The following is a 23,316-nucleotide window of genomic DNA, read 5'->3' as shown; positions in this document are numbered from 1 at the left end:
TTGACCCACAAGGAAGCTCCGGCTGGCCAGCTGTCAGTAACCCACCTTTTGTCTTCTCTACATGGAAGATTGGGGGGTAAAAGCTTTGATGTTCATTCATCTCTATCACCTATTTGCCTGCGCCTTTTTTCTTTTTAATACAAACACACCATCTACTCTGTGAAATAGAGGGGGACCGTATAATGTGACGGATGCGGTGTGCAGAGAATTATGAGGTGGCATTTCGGTTTCCCTGGAGCATTACACTGTTGTTATCCGTAATAATTTAGGTGCAGATGGGAAAAACACGTTTTCAGGAGAGCCGAGTTTTGTTTGCAGAGCTACCCTGCTCAGAGTGTGTGGCATAAATATTACCATCTTCCAGCTTGTTGTGAATATGCATGTAATTAGCCAACTAAATTAAGCAGAACTAGACTGAAAGCCATTGGTGGAAACAAGCAGAGCTGATGATTTATGGAGCTGAACTATTTAGAGTGATGGAGTGTCATGAACTAATGAAAGGCTCTGGTAAACAAATACTTTGCATTAAAAATAGCTGTTCTTCTGAAAGAAAAAGAGAGAAAGTAGCTAATATTGAAAATTATAATTTTAACTATGCTGAATATTATAAATAAACAAGCAAGACACATACAGCTTCCCACAGATTTCACGAGGCGAATATTTCATGTGCTGCCAATTTTGTGCTTTCAGTTTGAATGACAGGTGCTTTGTTGATTCAGAATCAATAATCTGCTTCGGCCCTTTTGTCTGTAGAAAGAGTTATTTACTAATGTGGATCGGGGATTATGTAGATGAGAACGAGGCATATTGATCACAAAGCAACCAGATTAGATGGCAAGGCAAACACAAAGCTTTTATGCCAACTTTGGAGGCACTCATTTGAATTTTTATTATTTATTCGTATTTCACAGAGGAAAACTGATGGGAAGGGTAGCTCTAAAGATGTGCCCAGACAGCAATAATGAGTTGTTCTACCCAAGTATTAACTAAAGTTCATCACAAAGAGAAAACTATTTATGACTCTTGTGTTTTGTTACATTGTGTCGTGTTATAGCCACAAGCTGAAGTCTATTTTTGGGGGTATTTTATGTTATAGACGAACATAATGTGGAATTGTTAAGTGGAAAGTAATGCATGTTTGCTTTGTTATTCTTACAAATAAAAACCTGAAAAGTGTGTCACTACAAACCTTTACCTTCAGAAATTACCCAGTTACTAGAGTCAGTGTTTGTGTGAGATTTCCCAAGGAACACATATCCAATAGTTCAATTCAATCCATCATCTAAAAATGGAAGAGCGTATGGAACATATTAAAATTTGCCAAGGAGAGCATTAAGCAGCCAAGAGGTCGGGAGCTGCAGAGATCCACAGCTCAGGTGTGAGAATTTGTTGACAAGGCAATTATTAGTGTTGTACAACACAATTCTGTCCATGATGGAAGAGCAGGAAGAAAGCAATTATTGAAAGAAAGACGGGAAGCCGCAGCCATGTAGGGTACACAGCAAACAAGGGGAAAAAGATGGTCAAAGAACAGGATGCTTAGATTTAACTGAGAAAAGACCAGTTGTGGTTGCACACCTGTTAGACACACGTTTGTGTTGTTCTGCTACATAAGATCACAATAAAATATATTGACATTTGTGGTTGTCGCTTGACAAAATGTGAAACAGGCTTTTAGAGATATTAATATTTTGTAAGACTCTTTAAGGAGACGTCGACGATTCATACGTACTGTGGTTAATTTTGTCTTACCCAAAAAAACTCACAGACCTGCACCAGCCAGGATCTAAGAAAGCAGGTTTAATAGCGTTGCATGTAAATAGTTAACACAGGTCAGTGCACCATAGACTTTAATTTGCCTTTGTTTTGAAAGAAAGCTTCAATATGTAGGGATGCGCTTGTGAACCCTGCAGTAAGGCATGTTCAACAAGTGAAGGCCTTAAGACTTTCAATAATATATAAAAGGTGATGCAATCTGATTTTTATTTAAATGGAAAAAATTGCATTAAATCAATTTCATTAATTTTCACAGTACTAAATGCAATTATTCAGCTGTGCAAACAATTCAGTCTTAGCCACTTTCGCCCACTGCATCTCCTCGTCCCCACAGTGAGGCTGCAGAGTTCAGGCAGCCTTCGGCTCCCCAAACAATTACACGCTAATCTGCAACGTGAAATGAGCATTGGGCTTTTAATCTCATAGCAAGAGAGTCCCCTACTTCACCACAAATTAGAGAGAGTCTTATTAGGTCTTGGAGTTTCTGACCTTCTGCTGCCATTGCACCACCACCCCACACATTTCCCACCAGTATGAACAGCAAAAGATCTTTTCCTCCAGCAACCTATTGGTAGATTTTCCCCGCGACACCACCAGCCTAGCTATTTAATTGCTTGTCAGATTGAATGTTCTCCAGTTTCCCCCTCCCCTGCAATATCAGCTTGTAGATATTGCTTTTCATTATAATATTCAGGATAACCACACTGGTGCATTTTCTTGCAGAACAGAAAACACACAAATCTATAACATCATGTTTGTACTTGTACTGAAAACCAACCACTGTACCAAATTATATTAAATGTTCAGGTAGACAGTAAGGTCTACCTGAACTGAACTGATGTACAGTAAAATCAATCATTCACATTGGTTTTACACCAGGGGTTCTCTATTTTTTATTTTATTTTTTTAGAAACACCACCTTTGTACATACCAGGTACCTATATCTTGTCATTTTAAAACAAAAGTACTTGGAACTTCTTTAGTTTTATGTTATTTGATGAAAAAATAAAAAGGAACAAAAAACTAACCAATACAGGATTGGTTAAATAATCAAATCTTTCACACAAAAACACTCTCAGTACATTTTCGTAAATGTGTCTAAAAACAGAGTTGTAGCAATAGTTTTTTTTTTTTTTTTTTTTAATAGTTGTTAGCCTGGTCATTGAGCATATAAGTTAACAAATCACACTGGTTTTAAAACTTGGAACTGGAACATTTTGTGTTGGATCTGGAATATCCAACGTAAACTGAAGGCAGAAAAAGCAGCCACCATCATTCTTGGCTCTCTCTTTTTTACTTCAGTTTGCACTAAGAATTTTCTTTACACCACTTCTTCAAGAAGAATTCTTAGCTCTTCATCTCAGTTAATTTTTTTCTTGTTTACTTTGCTAATTTATTTTGAACACTAAAGACAGACCAACACGATTGGAACATTGGGATTAGACCTCTAACCAGGGTGCCATGTCACACCATCCTAATTTATTGAAAATACTTTCATTCTTTTACATTTGGCTCTGGGAGACAGTCCAACAGATGGATGGATGAATAGTGCAATGTGGGGAGTAGCTTAATGGACTTAGCTTTTATGGCATAAGACATACAGCTTTAGCTCAATCACACTTCCCTCACATTTCACATTAATAGAATACACAATTTGAACCCTTAGTAAGAAAGAAGATTTTCACAGCTTGAATGTTGCAACTTTTAGACCACAGATAAAATGCCCAGTGCTCCACTGCTACAAGATTAGTGCTACACAAACACCAACAATTGGCCTAATAACATTTCTGAGTCATGAGCTGCTGGACTGACAAATGTGTGAACTAGTTTGTGATTAATTCAACTTTTAAATATTTGATTAGTGGCACTTCTTTAAATAAATACATAAAAAAGTGACATGGTTAAAAGTAACTTTTTCCCTCTTTGTATTGCGCATCACTGAGTTTACATCCTTTATTTTGATATACTCATGCTTCCAAAATGGAGTATCATTGGCAATATTTGATCTTCTATAAAATATACTTTATTTTCTCATGTTGAGAGTCATCAAAAAAATACATGTTGAGAGGCAACCATGTAATAACAGATCAAATAACCCAACCAGGAGCAAAGAATTTGCTGCTGGAATACGTGTGTATTTATTAGTCTAAGTTTCTGACGCAGACATCCTTTGATGAAAGAAAACAAAAATCTTCTCCGGCATCTCATTTATTCCGTATTTTCAGCCATTTAACAAGTGGCCTTACGTTGGAAACAGATGGGCTACCACGAGAGTGCTCGATTCATCCTGCTAATGCTTTGTCCAGACATGAGGCATACATTATCTTGGGGGCAAAAGCTTGTGTAGTGCCCAGTGCATGGATGGATTAGTGTGTGGTGCCTGACAGTGATAGATATTATCTACACTGCTCTTTATCTTAATAGGGAGGCCTAAATTCAGAATAATAACACAATGTCTGATGCTATCATCTGTGTCTTGCACTTTTAACCCAAATCCATTGTATTGCATGTTCTCTAGTCTATTGAGTTGCCTTTTATCCTACATTATAAAATAGACCTTTAAGACTATCTTTAACTTCATCTCTGCTCTCGCTAAAATGGTATTCATAATGGCTCTCATGGATTGTCTTTTAGAAAACAGGAGATTTAGAGAATGAAGAGTGTGTGTTATAAACTAACCTTTCAGTAGTAAGTTGGCTCTAGCATAAATCAGCTTAGTTATTTCTCCAAGTTGGGATGTAACAGAAGGACACCAAGATCCATTTTAGTGTCTTCAAGCTGAGTAACAATATCATCCGCTCTTACTTAGGTCTAACCTTGTTTTCTTTCCTGTCCTGCTGCATTCTGATCTTTTCTCGTCCACAGGTGCTGCTGATTCTTTAATCATACTTTAAACCTGTTCTCTTCCACACGCCTCCACCTTCTGCTCATATCTGCGGTATTTCTAACTTACTTCTTGTATCTTTTCTCTTTTTCCTCACTTTTCTTCTATCATTACTTCCCTTTCTTTACCTTTTGCTGCTGTTCTCTTTTTTCCCCCCTCCACCTCTCTCTCCTGTGGCGACACTTGCAGTAGAGATTAAAGTGATCAAGGACCTACCATGGCCGCCTCCTGTTGGCCAACTCAACACCAGCCCTCCCCTGGCGGAGGAGCTCGAGTCTCCTTCCCAGACAGCTCAGCCGTCGCCCGGACCGACGAGCTGTGACCAGCACCACCATGGTGGGTGTTGGTGTCCAGCATATTTCCCATTAATTGCCCTTCACCCTCAGCCTTCTGTGTGTCCATTATTCCATTCATCTGTGCACTCATTTATTTAATTTGGGAAGTAATTAGGTGGCACATAATATCTTTTTCATTAGTTTTTTGTTTGTTTGTTTGTTTATTTACTCAGGCTGCTGACAGATCACATTGTGGTTTTTTTTATCAAAGATCAAATTTGATTTTCCTCAGCCACGGAGGTAACTCAGAACCACATCATTGCATCACTATAAATGTGTCCGTTAAACATATGTGTTTCATCCTCAATATGAGTGAGGACCAACTATTTAACTTCACAATTTGCATTGTTTTAACAAAAGTCATCTTAAATAATAACACTGAGCAGTTAGCAGTGTTTAAAAGGCAGTTGTTTCTTGCCACTTTTGTCACTTGCTTGGTCATGATGAGTGATTGCTGCAAAATTTAACATTTATCATTTGGGTCATTTTCCTCAGACTGATACTTTTTTGGAATGCATGTAACTAACTTTGATTCTCTTCCTTTATTTTGTATTGGATTGTTGTTTGGATATAAATTGGAATTTTTCACTAGTAAAGTTCCTTTATGTTGCATTTATGTGAATCGGTCCTTTATAAATAAACCAAACTGGAAACTGGGTTAAATTAAAATCCTAATAATTGATTTATTCTATCTGATAATTCCAAGACAGTGATGTTTAAAAACTGAGTCTGAAATTTCAAACTTTGGGACAGGTTGTTATCAAAATAGATAGTGAAAAGGAACAGTAATCAGATTTTATTCCACTGCTAATTCAAAATTTGTATTAATGTTGAACTCGGTTGTTTCCTACTTTTTATTGTGTTGAAATTTGCAGACCAATGGAAAACCAACTTTAAAAGTGGTTCTCACATTTTGATTGGTAGTCTTTATGAGTTCCAGACAAAAGCGATTCTTTCCTCTGGCCCAGATCCTAGTTGGTCCTGAGAAAGCATAATTTTGTATGTTGCTGCTGCAAGACCTTGGCTATGGAATACATCGAACTGGTTCTAAACAAGCATTACCATTAGAACCAGTTTGTTTGGAACGACTCCCCACGAACAACTTTAATCTTCTTCTGTTTAATTTCTGAACTATGGGGAGAAAATTACAGAAATTGTCAAGCATGTGTAACTTAAAAAAAAAAGATTGTTAATGAGGGAGAGTAACATTTTCCTGCTAATGGTGACTTACTGAAAGAGTTTAAGATGCACTGAATAATTTGGCTTTAGGTATTAGCGCTGTAATGATTGCACTTTTCCATCTGGATTACATGTGGCAGAAAATCACTAACTGCTGGGCAGGTTTTAAGATGAAGCCTCATTAGTTTTAATTGTGCTGAACTGCTGTCTCCATGCGTAATTGCCTTTCGTTGTGACCCCCATTTCCTCTTGTCAACATACTCATAACCGTCCCAGATGTCCCCCTGACCTGCTGTTCTATACAAGTGGATGACTTAAGTTAAAACATAAAAACAGACTCCTTCACTGCAATTTTAGTTGTTGACTTATTCATTATCATAATGGACACAACAGACAACTATGTCACCTATTTTTAACAGACAGGCAGTAGTTGATATTGGGAGCCCCTGCACAGTCACAATCTGACTGCTTTAATTATCCAGGGGGAAGAAGGATATGTTTCTGAACTAATGCCAGGAATGGGATTTTCCCCAAACAGAGTGGGAAAACTCAGAGTGGGGCCATGAAAAAGGACACCACTGTGTGCTATAGGCGAGGACAGGGCGAGGAGCTGATTTATGCCCACAGATCCATGGGAAACGCTCCAGTTCCCCGAGTGATGTGAGGGAGTTTTAGAATCCCGTCCTGTAAAGTGATCCGCTCTCCATCCCAGCAAGTGTGGCCCCACTCTACATCTTTCAGGTCAAAGGTCCATGTGTCAGAAACACAGGGGGTTGAAAGCTTAAACTGCTGTAGTGAATATAGTTACAATGGGCTCCATTGACCTTAAAGTGCTGGTAGACCTTCATTTCTACACCAGAACATTAGACATCCATTAAACATAGAGTTGCTTAAATCGTCTGGACAGGCTCAGATAAAGTGAAGATTCTCTGTTTGTTCACAATAGTAGGACATGTTTATTCGTAAGGATCTTCAAAGCTGCTTTACACACAACAAAAGATGGAAGATACAAACAAATTAGGCACTTTTGAAGTGTTTTGATATTTTAATACAAAATTCCTAGGTTTCTGCAGTCTCAGTCGGGAAGTGAACAATTTATTTTCCTATTATCTGAGCTTGACCCTGAATGTCCAGATGTAGGGCTAGGATGTCCTCACTTGAGGCTACAGAGTCTCAGAACCAGGGACAGGGTGGAGCAGTAAGGATGTTGTGTAAATCAGGAGCGTCATCAGTTGATGAGCATCAATTACCTCTTAACACACGCAGGAGACATCCTGCCAACAGAGCAGAACGCACCTCAGCCATGAACAATTTTGCCAGAAGCATCCCTCTGTGACCAGATGTCGCTGTGTATTTATTGACTAATTTTTTAAAGAGGCTTTGGTAATTGGGGGCTTTAAAGGTTAGCAGGAGAATTTTAATTTACATTAATTAAGGAATGGAAAGCCAAGACAGGTTCTTAAGAAAATGGTTGATATATTAACTTAGGCAGGATTGGATAGGAAAATGTGGCGAGTTCTGTTTGTAACAGAGTTTATTAACTAGATTGATGGGCAAAACATGGAGAGTACTGTTCTAGTGATAGGGTCAGGAAGTGATAAATGCATGGATCAATGTGTTAGTAAAAGAAAATAAGCATAAAAGGTGGAGGAAAAGAGGCGAGTTGAAAGAAGGTGCTTTTGGAGATGTTGCTCATGAGGTGGCTACTGAAGATGACTTCAAGGTTGTAGTTATGTGAGAAATGCGTTAGCATAGACTTCAAGTGAATAAGGCAGAAGTGCAGATCACGCCTAGTTGCAGATTTTCACTAATTTAACGTCAGAATTTTTGTAGTTCAACCAGAGATAATCAGCTGGCATCCATGATTGTATGTCTTTGAAGCGGCCGGTGAAGAAAAAAAACTTGCCTGTGAAAGTTATGGATTTAATAGAGATGCAGATCAATGGAACCAGAGTTTAAGGAAGCAAATGGTGTGGCCAATAGGAAGAATATGACATTATCATAAAGAAGGACCAAACAAAAAACCTTGGGGAACATCGTTGAACTGTAGTCTGTTAGACAGATGTAATCTGAACTGGGAAAGAGCCGGGCTGGTGATGCACGTGGTACGTTTGTTAGTTTCAAAGGCTGTCGTAGGGTCAACGAGAACGAACATGCTGAGGAATCCAGTTAGAGAAAGAAAGTTGATGATTTGGTGATTTTTAGCAAGGGCTCTTATCTCCGGGCTTTAGATGGTAAAAGAAGATTGAAGACAATCTGAAGACAATTGAGGCAAGGTTATTTGAGGACAGGGTTGACGACAATGGTTTGAGTCAGTCAGTGACAGACACATAACTGATTGAGGAGTGAAATGCTTACAAAATTCATAAATGCCATTTTATAATCACTTTGTTCTAACTGAGATAAGCAGAAGAACAATGCATTACAAGTCAGCTTTGTCAGTTCAGCCTCATTATCAAGACTGAAATGCAAATATCCAAAGCAGATATTAAATCTACATATAAATTGGGACATATTTGTTTGAGTATAAAGAGGAGCTTGTCTACTTTGTTTTTGTATGAAATAATTATCCACACTTTGAAGAGCTTCTCTTTCTTCGCTTCTTTTGTCTTAGATGTCTTTTTAAAAGTATTTAAAGATACAAAGGTTTTGTTTAAATGGATAAACTAGCTTGAAATTTAGAGACTCAGTCTTTTGTCTGGGAAAACTTAACTAGAGCTTTTTTTTAAAAACCTTCAGGAAAGAAGAACAGATTTTTTTGGACACAGATTTAACATATTGATCAGAGATCATGAACTGTATTGTTACCTTTTATCAAATTGGTCAGTTTTTTCAGCACCTTCTACTTTATTATTATAAAATTAAACTGAGTGGTTATTTTCATATTCTTTCTTGCTAAATGAAAACATTTTGAATGATCTTWTTTTGCATCTAGCAAATTCTGATGAGTTGCAGACATGTGAATTAGGTCTGTAAAATGTAATTTTCACCTTTCAATGCAGCTGTAGGTGACACACGTCGCCCCTCGGAGTAGTCATCCTTTTTGATAGGAGTATCATTAGCAAATGAGAATTAATTAGCTGGCTTAATTAGATAAATTTGCACAGCAGTGTGTGCAGCTGGGGATAAGRTGTCATTGCTTGGAATCGGCAGTAATCAGTGTTATTTCATCTTTCATTTGGCAATCAAACAAAATGATCAATTCCAAGTTTCATGTAACGGTGCTATGCAAAAGTATTTATTACAAGATTTTTTTCCCTACATTTTGTCATATTTTACCATTAATTTCAAAGTGTTTTATTGTGTTTTTATGTGACAGAGCATGACAGCATGGTGCATAATTATAAGTTGTAAACAAAACAACTCTCAACAGATTTCAGAGCCTCCATTTGCTGAGTAKTATAGGTTATTTCTCTTCAAGATTTGCATGTTGTAAACCTGCACAATGCCTAGAAAATTCAGAAAACCTTTATGGAGATAAGGCTTATAACTAACAAACATTTTTCTGATTTTTAATTCTTCAACAAATGCCTGATACTTGGAATATGTAATGAAATCAAATATTGCCTCCAATAAGTCCTTTCTGATTGTGACACTATTACTGTTACAGTGATGTTTACATCATATTGTGCAGATCTAACAWAGAGAAGTTTTTGCTCTTAATTATTTTCAGAACTCTTGCAGCCTGTTGCAATAGCTTTTCTTCCAGGATTGCCCTCTATGTTGTTGTATCAATTTTTCCAACAACTCTGACCAACTTTCCTGGCTTGCTGATGAAAATAATCTCCACAGCATCATGTGGTTCAAAGTGTTATATTTTGGTCTGATCTAATTAGAACATATCCTCCTTCGTGTTTCATGTGTCACTTAATGTATGGCCTATGGAAAACTGCCTACAGGATTTCTAATAGCTTTCTTTCTACAGTGACTTTCTTTTTGCTTGACTCTTCCATAAAACTCATGTTCTTGGATACCAGTAGTTGTTCTCTCAACAGACTTTCTCACATKAACTGTTTGTAATTTCTCTAGTTACAAAGGCAACTTTGTAACTTTAGAGATTTGGGGTTTTTTTTGTTTGTTTGTTGTTGTTTTTTAGAAAACCATGTATAACTTTTTGTTCCCCTCACAATTCTACACCATTTTGTGTGGGCCTACGACATAAAATCCCAATTTTGTTGTAAAGTAGTTAAATATAGAGCGGTTCAAGAAGTTTGACTCCTTTTACAAGGCTCTTCACTTCTGTATCTGGTCTGTTTTAGCTGTGGAGTCCTGCTGTGGGACACATTCTCATTGTTCTTGCGAAAAAAAAAATATTGTGCTGAGCTTTGTTTTGTTCTGCAGGGTAATATTGCTGTGCAGATTCCATCACTGAAATAGCCTTTTGACATTTATGTTTGTTTGTGTCCAAATAAATTAGTTTGCTGCTCCTCACATTCCCCTCTGCATCGCGTATATGTGTTTCTGTGTGTTTGGGTTCRTGTTTCTTCATTGGATTCTCTGAGGGGAGATGCGTGTTTGAAGGAGACAGACCTTCCAGCCATCAGTCACCATCTAACTGACAGTTCAATCTGATACACAGATTCCATTTGCTGCACTTTACAAGCAGCAGGTCTGATAACAATCCCAGATACCCTAACACATTTCACTATATGTCTTAGTGTGTTTATGGGATGACGCGTGTGCATGCGTGCCTGAGTGCGCATGTCTGCGTGCACCCCCGATCCCCCGCTCTTAGGGCTGCCTCCGAGGGCTTTTGTTCACCGGTGAGCCAATCCCCCTGTCAGTCTCCTGTCGGCCATGTCTCGGACGTTGCTCTCCGGAGAAAGAAAAGGGAATTGGTTTCCCTCACTCCTGCTTGTATTCGACCTCAAAACATAATTCTTCAATCGTTTGAGACTGCCGTAGGTGAGATGGCTGGCAAAGGAAGCAGACATGAGTCCATTCACACTTGAGCAAATATAATGATCGCTTTTGTTTCGTTTAGAGTCCCTTCAGAATAATGCTTTCTTCTGGAAGTATGTAGGCTCCCTGCAGAGRGGATTCAGTGCTGACAGGTAAGGTTGATTGGACAAACTCCGTAGAGATCAGGCACTCAGCCTTTAATACAACTGGAGTAAAAGACCAAAGTKTAACCAAGGTCAGAAGGAAACTTATGATTTGGTAAGAAGAAGCATAGTGTTTGTAGAACAGAGGATATGTGAAGAATTGAGGTTAATCAGAGTTGCAATGCAGAGATGGACTCTGTCATAATACAAGATAACCATATTCATCTTCACTGAACTAGTAAAGTTCAATTAWCTTTACTAGCCTRTAATGGTTTTCATTTCCTCTCTTTAGACCAACACATTGAAGATAAAAKAATAAGAGCCCCTTTTCTACAGTCCATKTTCCTCTTTCTGTCACAAGCAAGTGTTAGGATCAAACAGGGCAAGAGTTTCCGAGTGCTTGCCAGAGGGTGTTAGATGCAGAGATCAAAAGGGAGGGTGACAGGAAGCAGCAGAGGAAGAGGTAGGACCGGACATATGCAAACAGGAAGAACAAAATTGAAAGCGAAGGAGTRAGAGCAATTGGCTGCATCTTCATGTTGTGATCTGTCAGCGCTGACAGGGGCTGAGTGGAGCAAACATGCATCTCCYGTGTCCCCTCGGTCAGTTTCCATGGAAACGCTGTTTCTCACCCGAACACATAAACTRCATTCTCATCTAACTTTCTTTGTTTTCAAGCAGTCAGCACGGGCTGTATGAAGGAAGGGGGATAACTTCAAAATCCTTTCATATTTACTTAGATGCAACACGGGGACATCGTTTCACTGCCTGCAGTTGAAGCATCAGACTGGAGAAAATTGGCGCTGCAGCTTATACTCCTCCATGGGTCCGAGGTTAGACCCACAATTTACCCAGCTGTCATGCAGCGGTACAATTTGGCTCTCGTCGTAAGACTCAGAYGTAGCCCTATAACGAACAGAAGTGCAGAGGCCAAGATAACAATCAGTCATTTGGAATAATCATTTCCTTGAGTTTATGTTTAAGGAGACGCATCAACGAGCTTAAGGCCAACGAGTTCAGCYTGGGGTTGAGTGTGGAGGTCAAGGGGGGCCCCTGGTGGTTGAACGTGAGCTAACAGCTGTCTTCCTCAGCAGCCTGACAAGATGATATTCATGTGATGGCGTAAATAACAGCAATAATAAAGAAAATGTGATCTTTATGTCAATTTGTTCATAATCTATTTAAAACAGAATGAAGTAGATGTGTAAATACTGATTAACCATGAAAATTGAATTTAAGTGTATAATTTTCACTTTTTTTACATAATGTGTYACTTTTAAAWCCTAATCCTGACCAACTCAGTTGTTTTCCTAGGCTTGCTGAAAATGTTACAATGTCTGATTATWAATTTTTTTTWATTGCCAACCCTTTAGGTCAGTGTAGAGCTTAGAAGTTGACTGACCCACAAACTGCCATGCAAGCCAATCCWCTTTAAGTGGACTGCAGAGTCTAGACTGATGTAGGGCTTTCTCCATCGATGTGCTTTTAAGATCTCAGCGCTTGTCTGTCTGACTATCAGCGCTTTATTCCGGCAGGATAATGAAAACACAAAATGCAAGACTGACCATGAGTGACTAAGAGCAACAAAATCAGACATTGTCAAGTTTTCACTACATTAACCATTTCCATCCAAACCTRAGTGCCTTCAGCCTTAAAACAGTCCCCACCTGATGCCAGTTGTGAGTCCGATGCTGGAAGCCTCCCTTCTCTTATTGCTTGGGAAGCGTGTCAGTGGCTGCAAACAGTTTTCTTTCCCCAAACCTTGGGGTGTTTTGACATCAATTATAGTGATGGATGACCGGGGAAAAACAGCTGAATCCCTCCCACAYACAGACACAGTTTGACCACCTCTCATGATCACCACTCCAGTCTCCGGTGCCCAGTGTTTCAGGGAACCTTCAGCTGTAGCTTCTTTTTTTTTCTATCTGTAAATGTTATTTTTTCTTCCGTCCGCTTCAGTGAACAAACCTGCATGCCTTTCTCTCTTCCGTGAGTTGATTTGGCTGAGAAAACAGCCGGTGTATACTCTGGCAATGATGTAATGAGAGCAGGTCACCTCAAGCCCCCATCTGCCATCAAACAGTTCCCTGTGGCCTGGCCAGGGGAGCGCTTCATGCCTGGAGCTGACCGTGGGAGTTTGAAAACCCAGTTTAATATTTAACTTGTGGAACTTGTATGTGTGCATTGCTGTTTACTCATAAGAAGTCTTCAGATTTGCTTGTTTGCACATTTACATCTACTAAAGCAGCAACTGCTCACAAATACTGTATTAGGCGTAGAAGTATTTATGGACACATGGAGTTGTTTGAATGTTTTGAAGGAAGTTTGTATGCTTTTTTTTCTCTCTCTCTTTCACTGGAATGTGTGCGCAGACTGATTTATGTGTCTTCCATACTGTGTACACGTCCTTCTGTTGGATGACTTACACAAAGTGGGTGTGTGGGTGTGTGTTTGCGAAAGCACAACCATGGTTTTTGTTCTCACACATTTGCACTGGTGTAGTTTGACAAATACATGACGTCGTAAGCCTCACAAATACCTACTGTACATAAGTGACCTTAACCTGACTTCTAGCTGGAGTAGAGGAAGTGAACATGGGCCAGTATGAGACACTCATGGTATGATAGCTTGAGTAAATATGAAGTGGTTTACTCAAACGTTTTTTTATTCAAAAATTTAAAACACACCTTTATTTAAAACAGAAAAGCAACTGAAAAAAGTATTTCAGATGCTACTACAAAAACATAATACATGGTTAAGTACAGCTTTAATTAGGGGCATGCCATTGCAATGCATAAGGAGAGCAGTACTGACTTGCGAAGCAAGTCAGTACTGCCTCCATGCATTGCATGGCAGGCACCTATTGTTCTACACCCAATAGAACGTCTCTTTATTTATTTATTAGGGGCATGCCATAGCAATGCATAAGGAGAGCAGTACTGACTTGCGAAGCAAGTCAGTACTGCCTCCATGCATTGCATGGCAGGCACCTATTGTTCTACACCTAATAGAATGTCTCTTTATTTATTTTTCTTCCATTACCGTTAATGCGGCTCGTACCGCTGCGTGCCCACCCACAAAAGTGGTATCAAATCGTGCGGCTCGATGCCGAGAAGGGAGCTATTATTTTTATTGGGGATCGGAGTTAAAATGATTACATAAATTAATAAAAACGAAAAAATTTCAGATTTTGTGTCTCACAGAATCAGTAATCTTTCTCTATGAAACACACACACAGGACTGTTTATGGCTGACTCAAAAACCCTTTTTAAATCCCCCTCACAGGCATAAATATCGCCCTATTGGTCTGAAAGTTGGTCATAACATAGATACACATGCCTGCTCATGTACAATGTTTACAAAAATTTGCTAGGGCTTATGCTTTTTGTCAGGGTCCTTCAGACTGACGCCTGGTGTCTCCCAAGTATAGAAACTGTGTCTGAAGAGGATTTTCCCGCTCTTTGGCTCTCACAGCTGCAGGGGATTAATTACCATAGCAACAGAACAGTGTCTGGAACTGCAGCTCCCCAGGACTGCACTGTAGGGTTTACTGGTATTTACAACTGCTTGTGTTTTCAGCATTATACTACTGATTCAAGACTATAACCATTACACATATGTCCCCCCATGTTAAAATCTGACATAAATAAGAATAAATAGTTGATTAAAAGTCTATGGACAGAAAATAACGTCGCTGCTCCTTTAAGGAACCAGCGGCACAGACGCAGCGCCTGCGATGCTACAGATCACAAACCTGACAGAGAGAGCAGAAGAGGATTCGTAGGAAAAGAGCGGTGATGCTCAGCAAGGCAGTTCATTAGCATTTGTACAAAAGTTAGCATTTCACTGTCTATGACTAGTGCACTAGCACTTTTACCTAAAGTTAGCTTTTACCTAATTTTCTCATTAATTACACATGTTTAGTATACTGAATAGAGTAGTAAAATTAAAACAACATGGTCGTGTTGCTCCACATGCTACTGCCAGCATTTAAGCTAACATTAGCATATTGGCTAATTTTAGCTTATGCATCAATTCTAACATAATGAATGGTACAACTACAGTTTATTAAACATGCTTCTGCCTCTCCAAAGGTTATTGACTACGTTGCAGCTTTCTTTAGCATTAATRCTAATTTTTAACATCATAGCGCTGCGTCAAARCCGACGGGCACACTTTGGCATGCCCCTTTAAAATTTCTGCAGGAATTTTCTAGTTTTATTATGTTCTCTGCTATGTTTACATTATGATTTTTGACGTATTGATGTAGAAATATGGAGTTAAGCACTCAAAATGAATTTATTGTTTTCAAAAGCTTATTGCATAGAATGTTGTACCCTCTTTGCTGTTATATGTTAAGACCAGTTAAACTAATTTGTCTGTTTAGGTTGCAGGCCTGCAGTTGGCTTATCAAAAAGCACACTACTTACAGCATCTCAACTTTAGTTTTAAATCAGCTTTACTTTAATAAGAGTGATATGTATAGTTACCCTAGCATTGTCCGTTTCACTGGAAACTGGAAACGTATTGAAACAATTCTTCTTGAGCTGGCCAGCAGTGTGCAGCACATGGGGGGAAGGTCGCATTACATTCTAGTCTCACTGGGACTTTTTCTGTCTTATGATCAAAAGCACTTTAAAGAATTTCAAGAACAATATAAGAGAACATTTTTTCCCCTAGCATTTAAAACTTTGGTAGGTCTTTATACCAATCCTTAGCCCATGTCTGCTATACATTTTTATTTACTTTTATTATATATTTAAGCCACATAAATCTGTTCTTACAAAATACTTTTTTCATTGTAGCTCAGTTTGATGGAGTGGAAAAGTCTCGAATGTCACCCACCAAGGATGGGAAAACTCGCCCGCTGCAGCGACATTCCAGTGGCTGTTTGGTCAACACCAAAATGACTTCACTGGACCACAGCAGCTCCTCTCTCGGGGAACGTATTGACCCCACGATGCCTCTAGAAAGCCAGTTGTGAGTGTGATTTTTGTTTGTTTGTTTGTTTGTTTTTGTCTTTGTTGCAGTTTTTTTAACCTTGCCATATTTTTGTTCATCCTTCTTCCCTGCTGTTGGATGCAGCTGGTACCACGGAGCCATCAGCCGAACGGATGCAGAGTCTCTGCTCAGGATGTGCAAGGAGGCCAGCTACCTGGTTAGAAACAGCGAAACTAGCAAGAACGACTACTCCCTCTCCCTTAAGTAAGAACAACACATTTCTCCACCAAATGGCAAACTCTTAACAGTATATATATATATATATATATATATATATAAACCTAGTCTTCCACCAGTAATTTGCCAAAGGCAAAAGTAATAAATATCTTTGTTGTTGAAGGTCAGATTAGTCTGAATTCACTATATATACGTGTGTGTGCAATTGCACAATAAAATGTAACATTCAATACCTAAAATTTAAACTTTTTTTACACTACTGCAAATAATTGTTTCAGAGACAATTCTGACCAAAAACATAAATAGCAGATCTGATATTTCTGTTTATGTTTGATCTGATAATGTTCATTCAGTCTGTAATCCCTGAGAGCAACAATCCTTTCCGAGTTACTTTACCTTGTCACTTTAGTAAACAAATATTTAAAAGTAGAACTGCACCATTTTAGGATACTCTAACACTCCCTCTGTAACAATTATCATCTGACTCATGATGCCTGTCCACTTCAAATGACTTAATATGTTATTATTGGAACTGACAACTGGAAATAACAACCAACAAATATTGCATCATCAACCATTCTTTGCAAACATATTTAATGCTCACTCTGTTATGATGATGATATGTTGAGCAGCCCTTACTTACAAGTCCATGTACTGTTGAAAACTCTGTACTCCACATCAGACTCATCAGTGGTGGTGCAACTACCTGATGCAAAATATAATATGTATTGTAATAGTGGCTTATAATATATATGCAATTAATATTTTGTGCTTGTTTAATTAGAGATTTCCAATGTCCACTGCTGTTGAGGACATTTATAGTGCCAGATGCCCGTGTCTGTTAAAGAAATTTTGTGGTTTCAAATACATATAATCTAGTGGTATTAAAAGGATGGAACATTATATCTACATTAATTTAATTTATGGTGTCTATTACAACCAATCTCTTGCTGTAAGAGTAAGTATGATATGACAGTGGAAAGTAGAGCAATACCTAATAGTGAACAACAAACCTCATGAAAATATCAATGCGTCCCATTTTGCCTTCACAAAGGAATGCTTTATTTGAACAGCTGCAATATTTCAGGTGCAACATATTGAATATTTGGCCACCTGGATGTCCTTTGTGCCTATGTCTGATATAGACCTTAGTGGCTAAGGTCATAAATCTCAAGGAGTGTAGTAGTAGCATTGGAGTAACTTAGGTTACTGAAAAACACAATCCTAATTGCAACATTGAGCAATAATATAGAAACTCCGTGTTTTTCTAATATCATGTGTCCCAAGAATGCCTCCTTTTGAAAGGAAGCAACCTCCAGTTGGACCTGGACCTCATTGTGAACAACCATCTGTTAAAACAGCTGGTGGCTGAGAGGACATCACAAGCAAGTTGTTTACCTGTGGTCTGTTGTGTTGCTGATTCTTACTTTCTGGATGGAAACAATTTGACCCTTTAACCTCTTTCTTCCACATGTTGTGGTTCTACTCTGTCCTCCACGTCACCTTTGTTCCCTTCATTTCACAGCATCCCCTCCCTAATTTGCTGACGTGCCCAGTGCCCATAGCTTGGATACCGGTTACCCTATCGTTGATGACCCCCTACTCTTTGATGCATCCTGCTGGGGGTTAAAAGGAGCCTCTCTAATTGGCTTAGACACAAATGTTTTCTCGGGGAGAGGTTATCTCTGTGTCAAAGCCCCGCAGAGCAGTCACTTTTGGTTTCCCTCTACAAGCTAATAAGGACAAACTGACATGGAAACATATCCTGAAACTTTTAACCCTCCAAAGCTTTCCAAAATAAATATAAACAGTATCAATTCAGCTTTAAAATCTCAGTATCTTGGTTAAATAAGAACGGTTTGTTGATTAAAAAAAAAAAAAACAGTTAGACATGAGTAATACTCTGCAACCCTCTGTCAATCCTGATATGAGATGAAACCATAATATGCAAAGAGACACTGATTAGCCTTTGCAATAGCAGCAGAGCTCAGCTTGCTTGAGGCTCATATGTCTTGGAAGAGAAAACGATTCTGTTCACTGCTCGTGTAGTTTGTTTTTTTATATATGCCACTGTTGCTATCTGGGTTACTTTCTCTTGCACTGAATGATCATCTGCTTTTGCTTCAGCGGCTGTTTGTTTTCCTTGTATAACTACTGATAAAAAGATGAACAAACTCCTAAAACACAGATCCGCTGCCGTTCTGAGCATATGTCTAACTGGAGAACGAGCTGAAAGAGCCAAACATATGTAATGGTACATACAATTAGGTGTTGTAGAGAGAAATGGACCTTACTTTAATCCCTCTTCTTCTGTCTTTTTTTTTTTTTTGGTTCCATTTATAAAGCCTGACCTCAAGAGAACTCTCAGCAGGAAATTATTTGAACTTGTATTTCTATTTCAGAAATGTACAAAGAAAGGAGTGAGATCTCTGATTATTTGAGCTTGGAAAAGTGTAGCTGTTTCACTTTATAAAATGTAGATGAACCCTGTCAGTCAGCAGGCTTATACAACTGAATATGTGTGGGAAAATATATACAGAAAAGCAGGTAAATTAAGGATTATAACCTTTTTTCCAAGAAAATATATACTCACAGTTTTGGAATTGCATTCAGATTATAATGTTCTCAATATTCTTAGAGTTGATGTCTTTCTGATTCAAAGAAAAATTTTGTTGTTTTTACAAAGTTTTAATTTTCCAAGTACTGTTCTCACTGTCTTCAAAATCTAATCTAATCTAAATCAAAATTTAATCTAATAATATGGATATAAATCCACTATGGCTAAGTCACAGAAAGAACAGACATTCATTCAGTTTCGATAAAGCTTTTTCTTTTAGTAATAATTACGAAGCTACCAAGCATCCATTCTCCCCTTTGCACCGTAAGGATGAAATACAGATGAGCTAATGCTCTGGATTTTACAGCCGCAAATGAAATATGAGATTGCAAGATTATAGGATTTACTGACAATATGTGGCAATTTGTGGTTGTTGTTTTCCCCAGACCAATTACAACCAGGCAGTAAGAAGAGCTTATTTCAGTTCAGTTCAGCATAAGGCATTAAAACAAGTTGTAAAGAGTTTTCACATTCTTTGACATTTTCTTACATTTGGTCAGGTAAAATCAACAAACTTCAATGTTTTTTTTTTATTGGAAATGTATGTGATGGACCAAAACAATAAAGTGCATGATTGTGACATAAAAATTAAATGACACATTTTTTTGTTTATCTGTGTGGCATGCACTTCTATTCATCACTCCTGATGAATATATTTTCTTACAGCCTTACAGCTGATTCCCTTTATACTTCACCACCTTTTTATCCCAGACTTGTTTAGTGTATTTAGTTTTCTCTATTAAGATATTTGTTCACTAATATTCCCTAACAAACTTTTGAGGCCTTCATAGATCTGCTGAATATATATTGACAATAACTTTCACGCTGTTGGATTCTGTTTACTAATCTTCTGAAGGCAATTGGCTGCACCATAGTTTCTTTTGGCATATGAGAGGGAAAGTAGATGAATATAAAGATACATCACACTTTTTTGATTTTTATATTTATTCTGCTTCACCCATGTTGCACTGTGTGTGTTTGTTTTACACATAAAATCCAGTGAAAGCACATTAAAGTTTGTGCTTGTAATGTGACAAAATTTGTAAAAGTTCAGTGTGAATACTGTGTGAGTTTATGCTGTACTGTACAGTATCTCAGCTCCTGGGTTTCACAGAGCAACTTGTTGTGACCTTGACTTCAATCATGTGAAACCCAGAGACGGATCTGACTCGATGGAGTGACAGGTGCCACCACCCTTACAGGCAGAGGTGGCTCCGGGTTCAGCCTCCTCACACATGTTCCTGCTGCCACAGAAAATGAGCGGAAGCCCAAGGTGAAGAGCCTCCATGTCTGAGGTCGCTGAAAAATGTATGAGGCCATGAGGTGGCACAAATGTGCATTGCATTATTGATAAGGACAGGCGTCGCCAAGACCTCCTGCCTATTCAGCTATTTGGTCTGAACAGAAACCTTTTTTTCCTCTTTTTTTAAGACCGTTTTCCCATTTTTTCTTCCTTTGGCATGTTTGAAACATTTTTAAACCCCTCACAGGTTTTTAGAGCGCACCATTGTCCCATTTTTCACATCATAGAACAGATTTGTGCAGCTTGTCTCAGCTGTCTAAGTGGAGAAGTTAGAAAGAAAATCAAATGTTTCCAGGTGAAAACTTGCAGACGTAGAAAAGCTAAATTCAGCTGGTAACAAAAACTTGCATATGTGTATGTAAGTATTTTTCATAATATGCAGGTGTATCTCAACATATTACAATATCATTAGAAAATGAACATATGAACAGTGTGGATATAATGCATGCAGTTTCATTACCACTTACAGCTAATAAACACCACAAATTCTCAGAATATTTTAATATTACATATAAGACCAATAAAAAGGGATTTAATACAGAAATGATGCATTATGTCACTGTTCTCTTTACCACATTCGTCCAACAATCACTGACACCCTTCATGAGGACGGTTAGGCACAAAATGCCACTGATGCAAAAACTGTGTTCAGAGTGCTGTATCAAAATATATTAATGGAAAGTTGAGTGGAAGGAAAAAGTTCATCCATACATGTTTCATTAGAACCTTTAGGCAATTTAGAGACTATTTAACCTAAACAACATCCAGTAAATACCAGACTCTTGGTGCTGTGTCAAGTATAGTGGAAGAAAAATATGTTAGAAAAAGATGCACAAACAAGAGTTAGAACTGTTCTCTTGACTCCAAATTTCTTTTTAATGAACAGCTTAAAGGAGATACTGATTTCATTTTCTCGCAGCACATGCCTCCAATGCCAAAAGTATCAGTACTTTGGTATCTTTGTACATGAGTGACCACCAAACTCACCCACCAAAACCTAAGAGAAAATCTAAGAGAAAAAGAGCATCAGATGTAGCAATGCAGACACGCTGAAGGTCACTAATAAAGCAACTTGGCCTTCCTTAACATATCAACAGTGAAATTGACCAGTCGCCTTCATTCCATGCCTCATTGCTGCAAAGTTTTATTAAAAGGAGACCTGAATAGTTATTGAGTGCATATACAGTATGGCACATAGACATAATTTTCAGTACACTGGCATTTCTACATTATCTAATGTTCTAATTTTCTGAAAACGGATATCTGGGCTGATTCATTAAGCTATAATGTTTAAAATGACAAACATTTTGTGTATAATGAATCTAAATAATGAGTTTTACTTGTTAAATTGGATGTAATTTGTTGAGATACAAGTAATGAAAATATCCAGTGCTAGGTTGTTATTAAATAATATTAGTGACTAATAGCTTGGCATGGATCATCCCAGTTATTTTACAGTTTGTCCATATTTGAAATAATAGGCACACAGTATCTGATGCCTGAATAAAAGTCACACGGGGGTCATCATCATTTTGGCTGATGACTTCTCAGTTTCAGCTGCTGTGGATTCATAATGCAGAGAGCATCATTCACAAAGCAATCCAATATGCTGGAGGTGGAGATAAGCTGTCAGGCTGTTCCTGCTATGAGTGCCGCTCGGTTCAAATCAAAGTCATAAACCTCAATAAACACGACAGCAGACCTCCCTGGTGAGATTCATCCTGATTACACAAATAGAGGGTCCACAAACACAGGAATATGATAACGCTACAAAGACCTGTCAGCTCTAAAAACAGCCCCACATTCATTTTATCAACAACACTGCTGTGTCCTGGTTTCTGTCTCTGCTGGACCGTAACGTGATAAGGAGCTCTGAACTCCGATTGGGAAACCAGCTGGGAATCTAAAAATGCTGCTATTGATGTGTTTGCCTTTTTAAGTGTGGCTCTGAGTAACCTAACACCCTCCTACCAGCGCAGTGTTCATGCTGAAGATTCATCAGACGCATTTTACAGAGCTATGTTTTTTTCTTAAATAAGTGTTTGCAGAATCATGAAACTGGAAAGAAATGCATTAGGGGAAGTATTTGTCCCATTCCCTTCAAACTGTGATAGACTTAATGATTTTGCTCTGAAATGGAAGCCAGAGGGGCAGTAATGGAGCAGTCTCATAAAGTTTTGTTTGCTTCAGTTTGTAGCTTAGCAATCCTGCATTTCTGACTCGCCTATGAAATGCTTTTTAGTTTTGAAATATGCCCCCCATTCAGTCTCCATAAAAAGAAACTTGAATCTTGATGTATTCTCTGTAATCTCTGAATTTACAGCAAGCGAATTCCTAAAACTAGAACTGCACTCATCCATTTAAATCTGTATTTATATATTCTTCTTTATTCATTCTTAATGGTTGTCCTTTAATTGAACTCTGTAGGTTTTTTCTCTGGTTTGTTTATTTGCATGCAGGAAGGGAGAACGACCGCCAGCTCTATCTTGAAATTACATGATTTGTAAAGTACAGACTTGCATAGAAGGTGCCTAAAGCCTTGTTTATGCTCCTGTTTGTCATAGATAACACTATGTGAATATGCATATAAATATACCAGGATATATTGGTGGGTGGTTACAAGTAAGAATTTTGTGTGTATTGATTAACCCTTGTGTTGTCTTGTGGGTCAAAAGTGACCCACTAGCATGTTTAGCTGTAGAAAAAATACCCTAAACAATCTTTTCCTGACTTGAAATTTTATGACTTTTCCTAAATTGACCCCATCATTAGAAAAAGTGATACTTTGTTTTTGTTTATGTTTCCATTTAGGCTGTACACCACTAGGGTACAAGGATTTTCTTATGGGTCATTTCTGACCTGTGACTTATAAAACCACTTAAACAGCAGAAAAAAGTTCAAAGGTCACACAGAAACTGTCTCTAATACATACACACACACCTACACACGCACACTGGTACACTAATGTGTGTATTCGTGTGTGTGTGTGTGTGTATATA

General features: G+C 38.2%; 1 protein-coding gene across 4 annotated transcripts in view; it reads left to right on the top strand.

The window, feature by feature from the left end:
* The window catches only part of shf (Src homology 2 domain containing F), a 100,388-nt gene that overhangs the window by 72,687 nt on the left and 4,385 nt on the right, over positions 1-23,316 (top strand). For 2 of the 4 annotated variants that reach the window (XM_008405637.2, XM_008405638.2), the window contains 2 exons: positions 16,025-16,199; positions 16,305-16,424. In XM_008405637.2, the coding sequence (XP_008403859.1) occupies positions 16,025-16,199; positions 16,305-16,424 (295 nt within the window). Of the gene's footprint in view, positions 1-4,849; positions 4,997-16,024; positions 16,200-16,304; positions 16,425-23,316 lie in introns of all 4 variants that reach the window. The other 2 variants (XM_008405635.2, XM_008405634.2) reach the window with 2 other exon arrangements.

This window comes from Poecilia reticulata, linkage group LG3, assembly GCF_000633615.1.
Source record: "Poecilia reticulata strain Guanapo linkage group LG3, Guppy_female_1.0+MT, whole genome shotgun sequence".
Lineage (NCBI taxonomy): Eukaryota > Metazoa > Chordata > Actinopteri > Cyprinodontiformes > Poeciliidae > Poecilia > Poecilia reticulata.
Note: the sequence above shows the minus strand (reverse complement) of the source record. Positions and strands in the feature narration are given on the sequence as shown.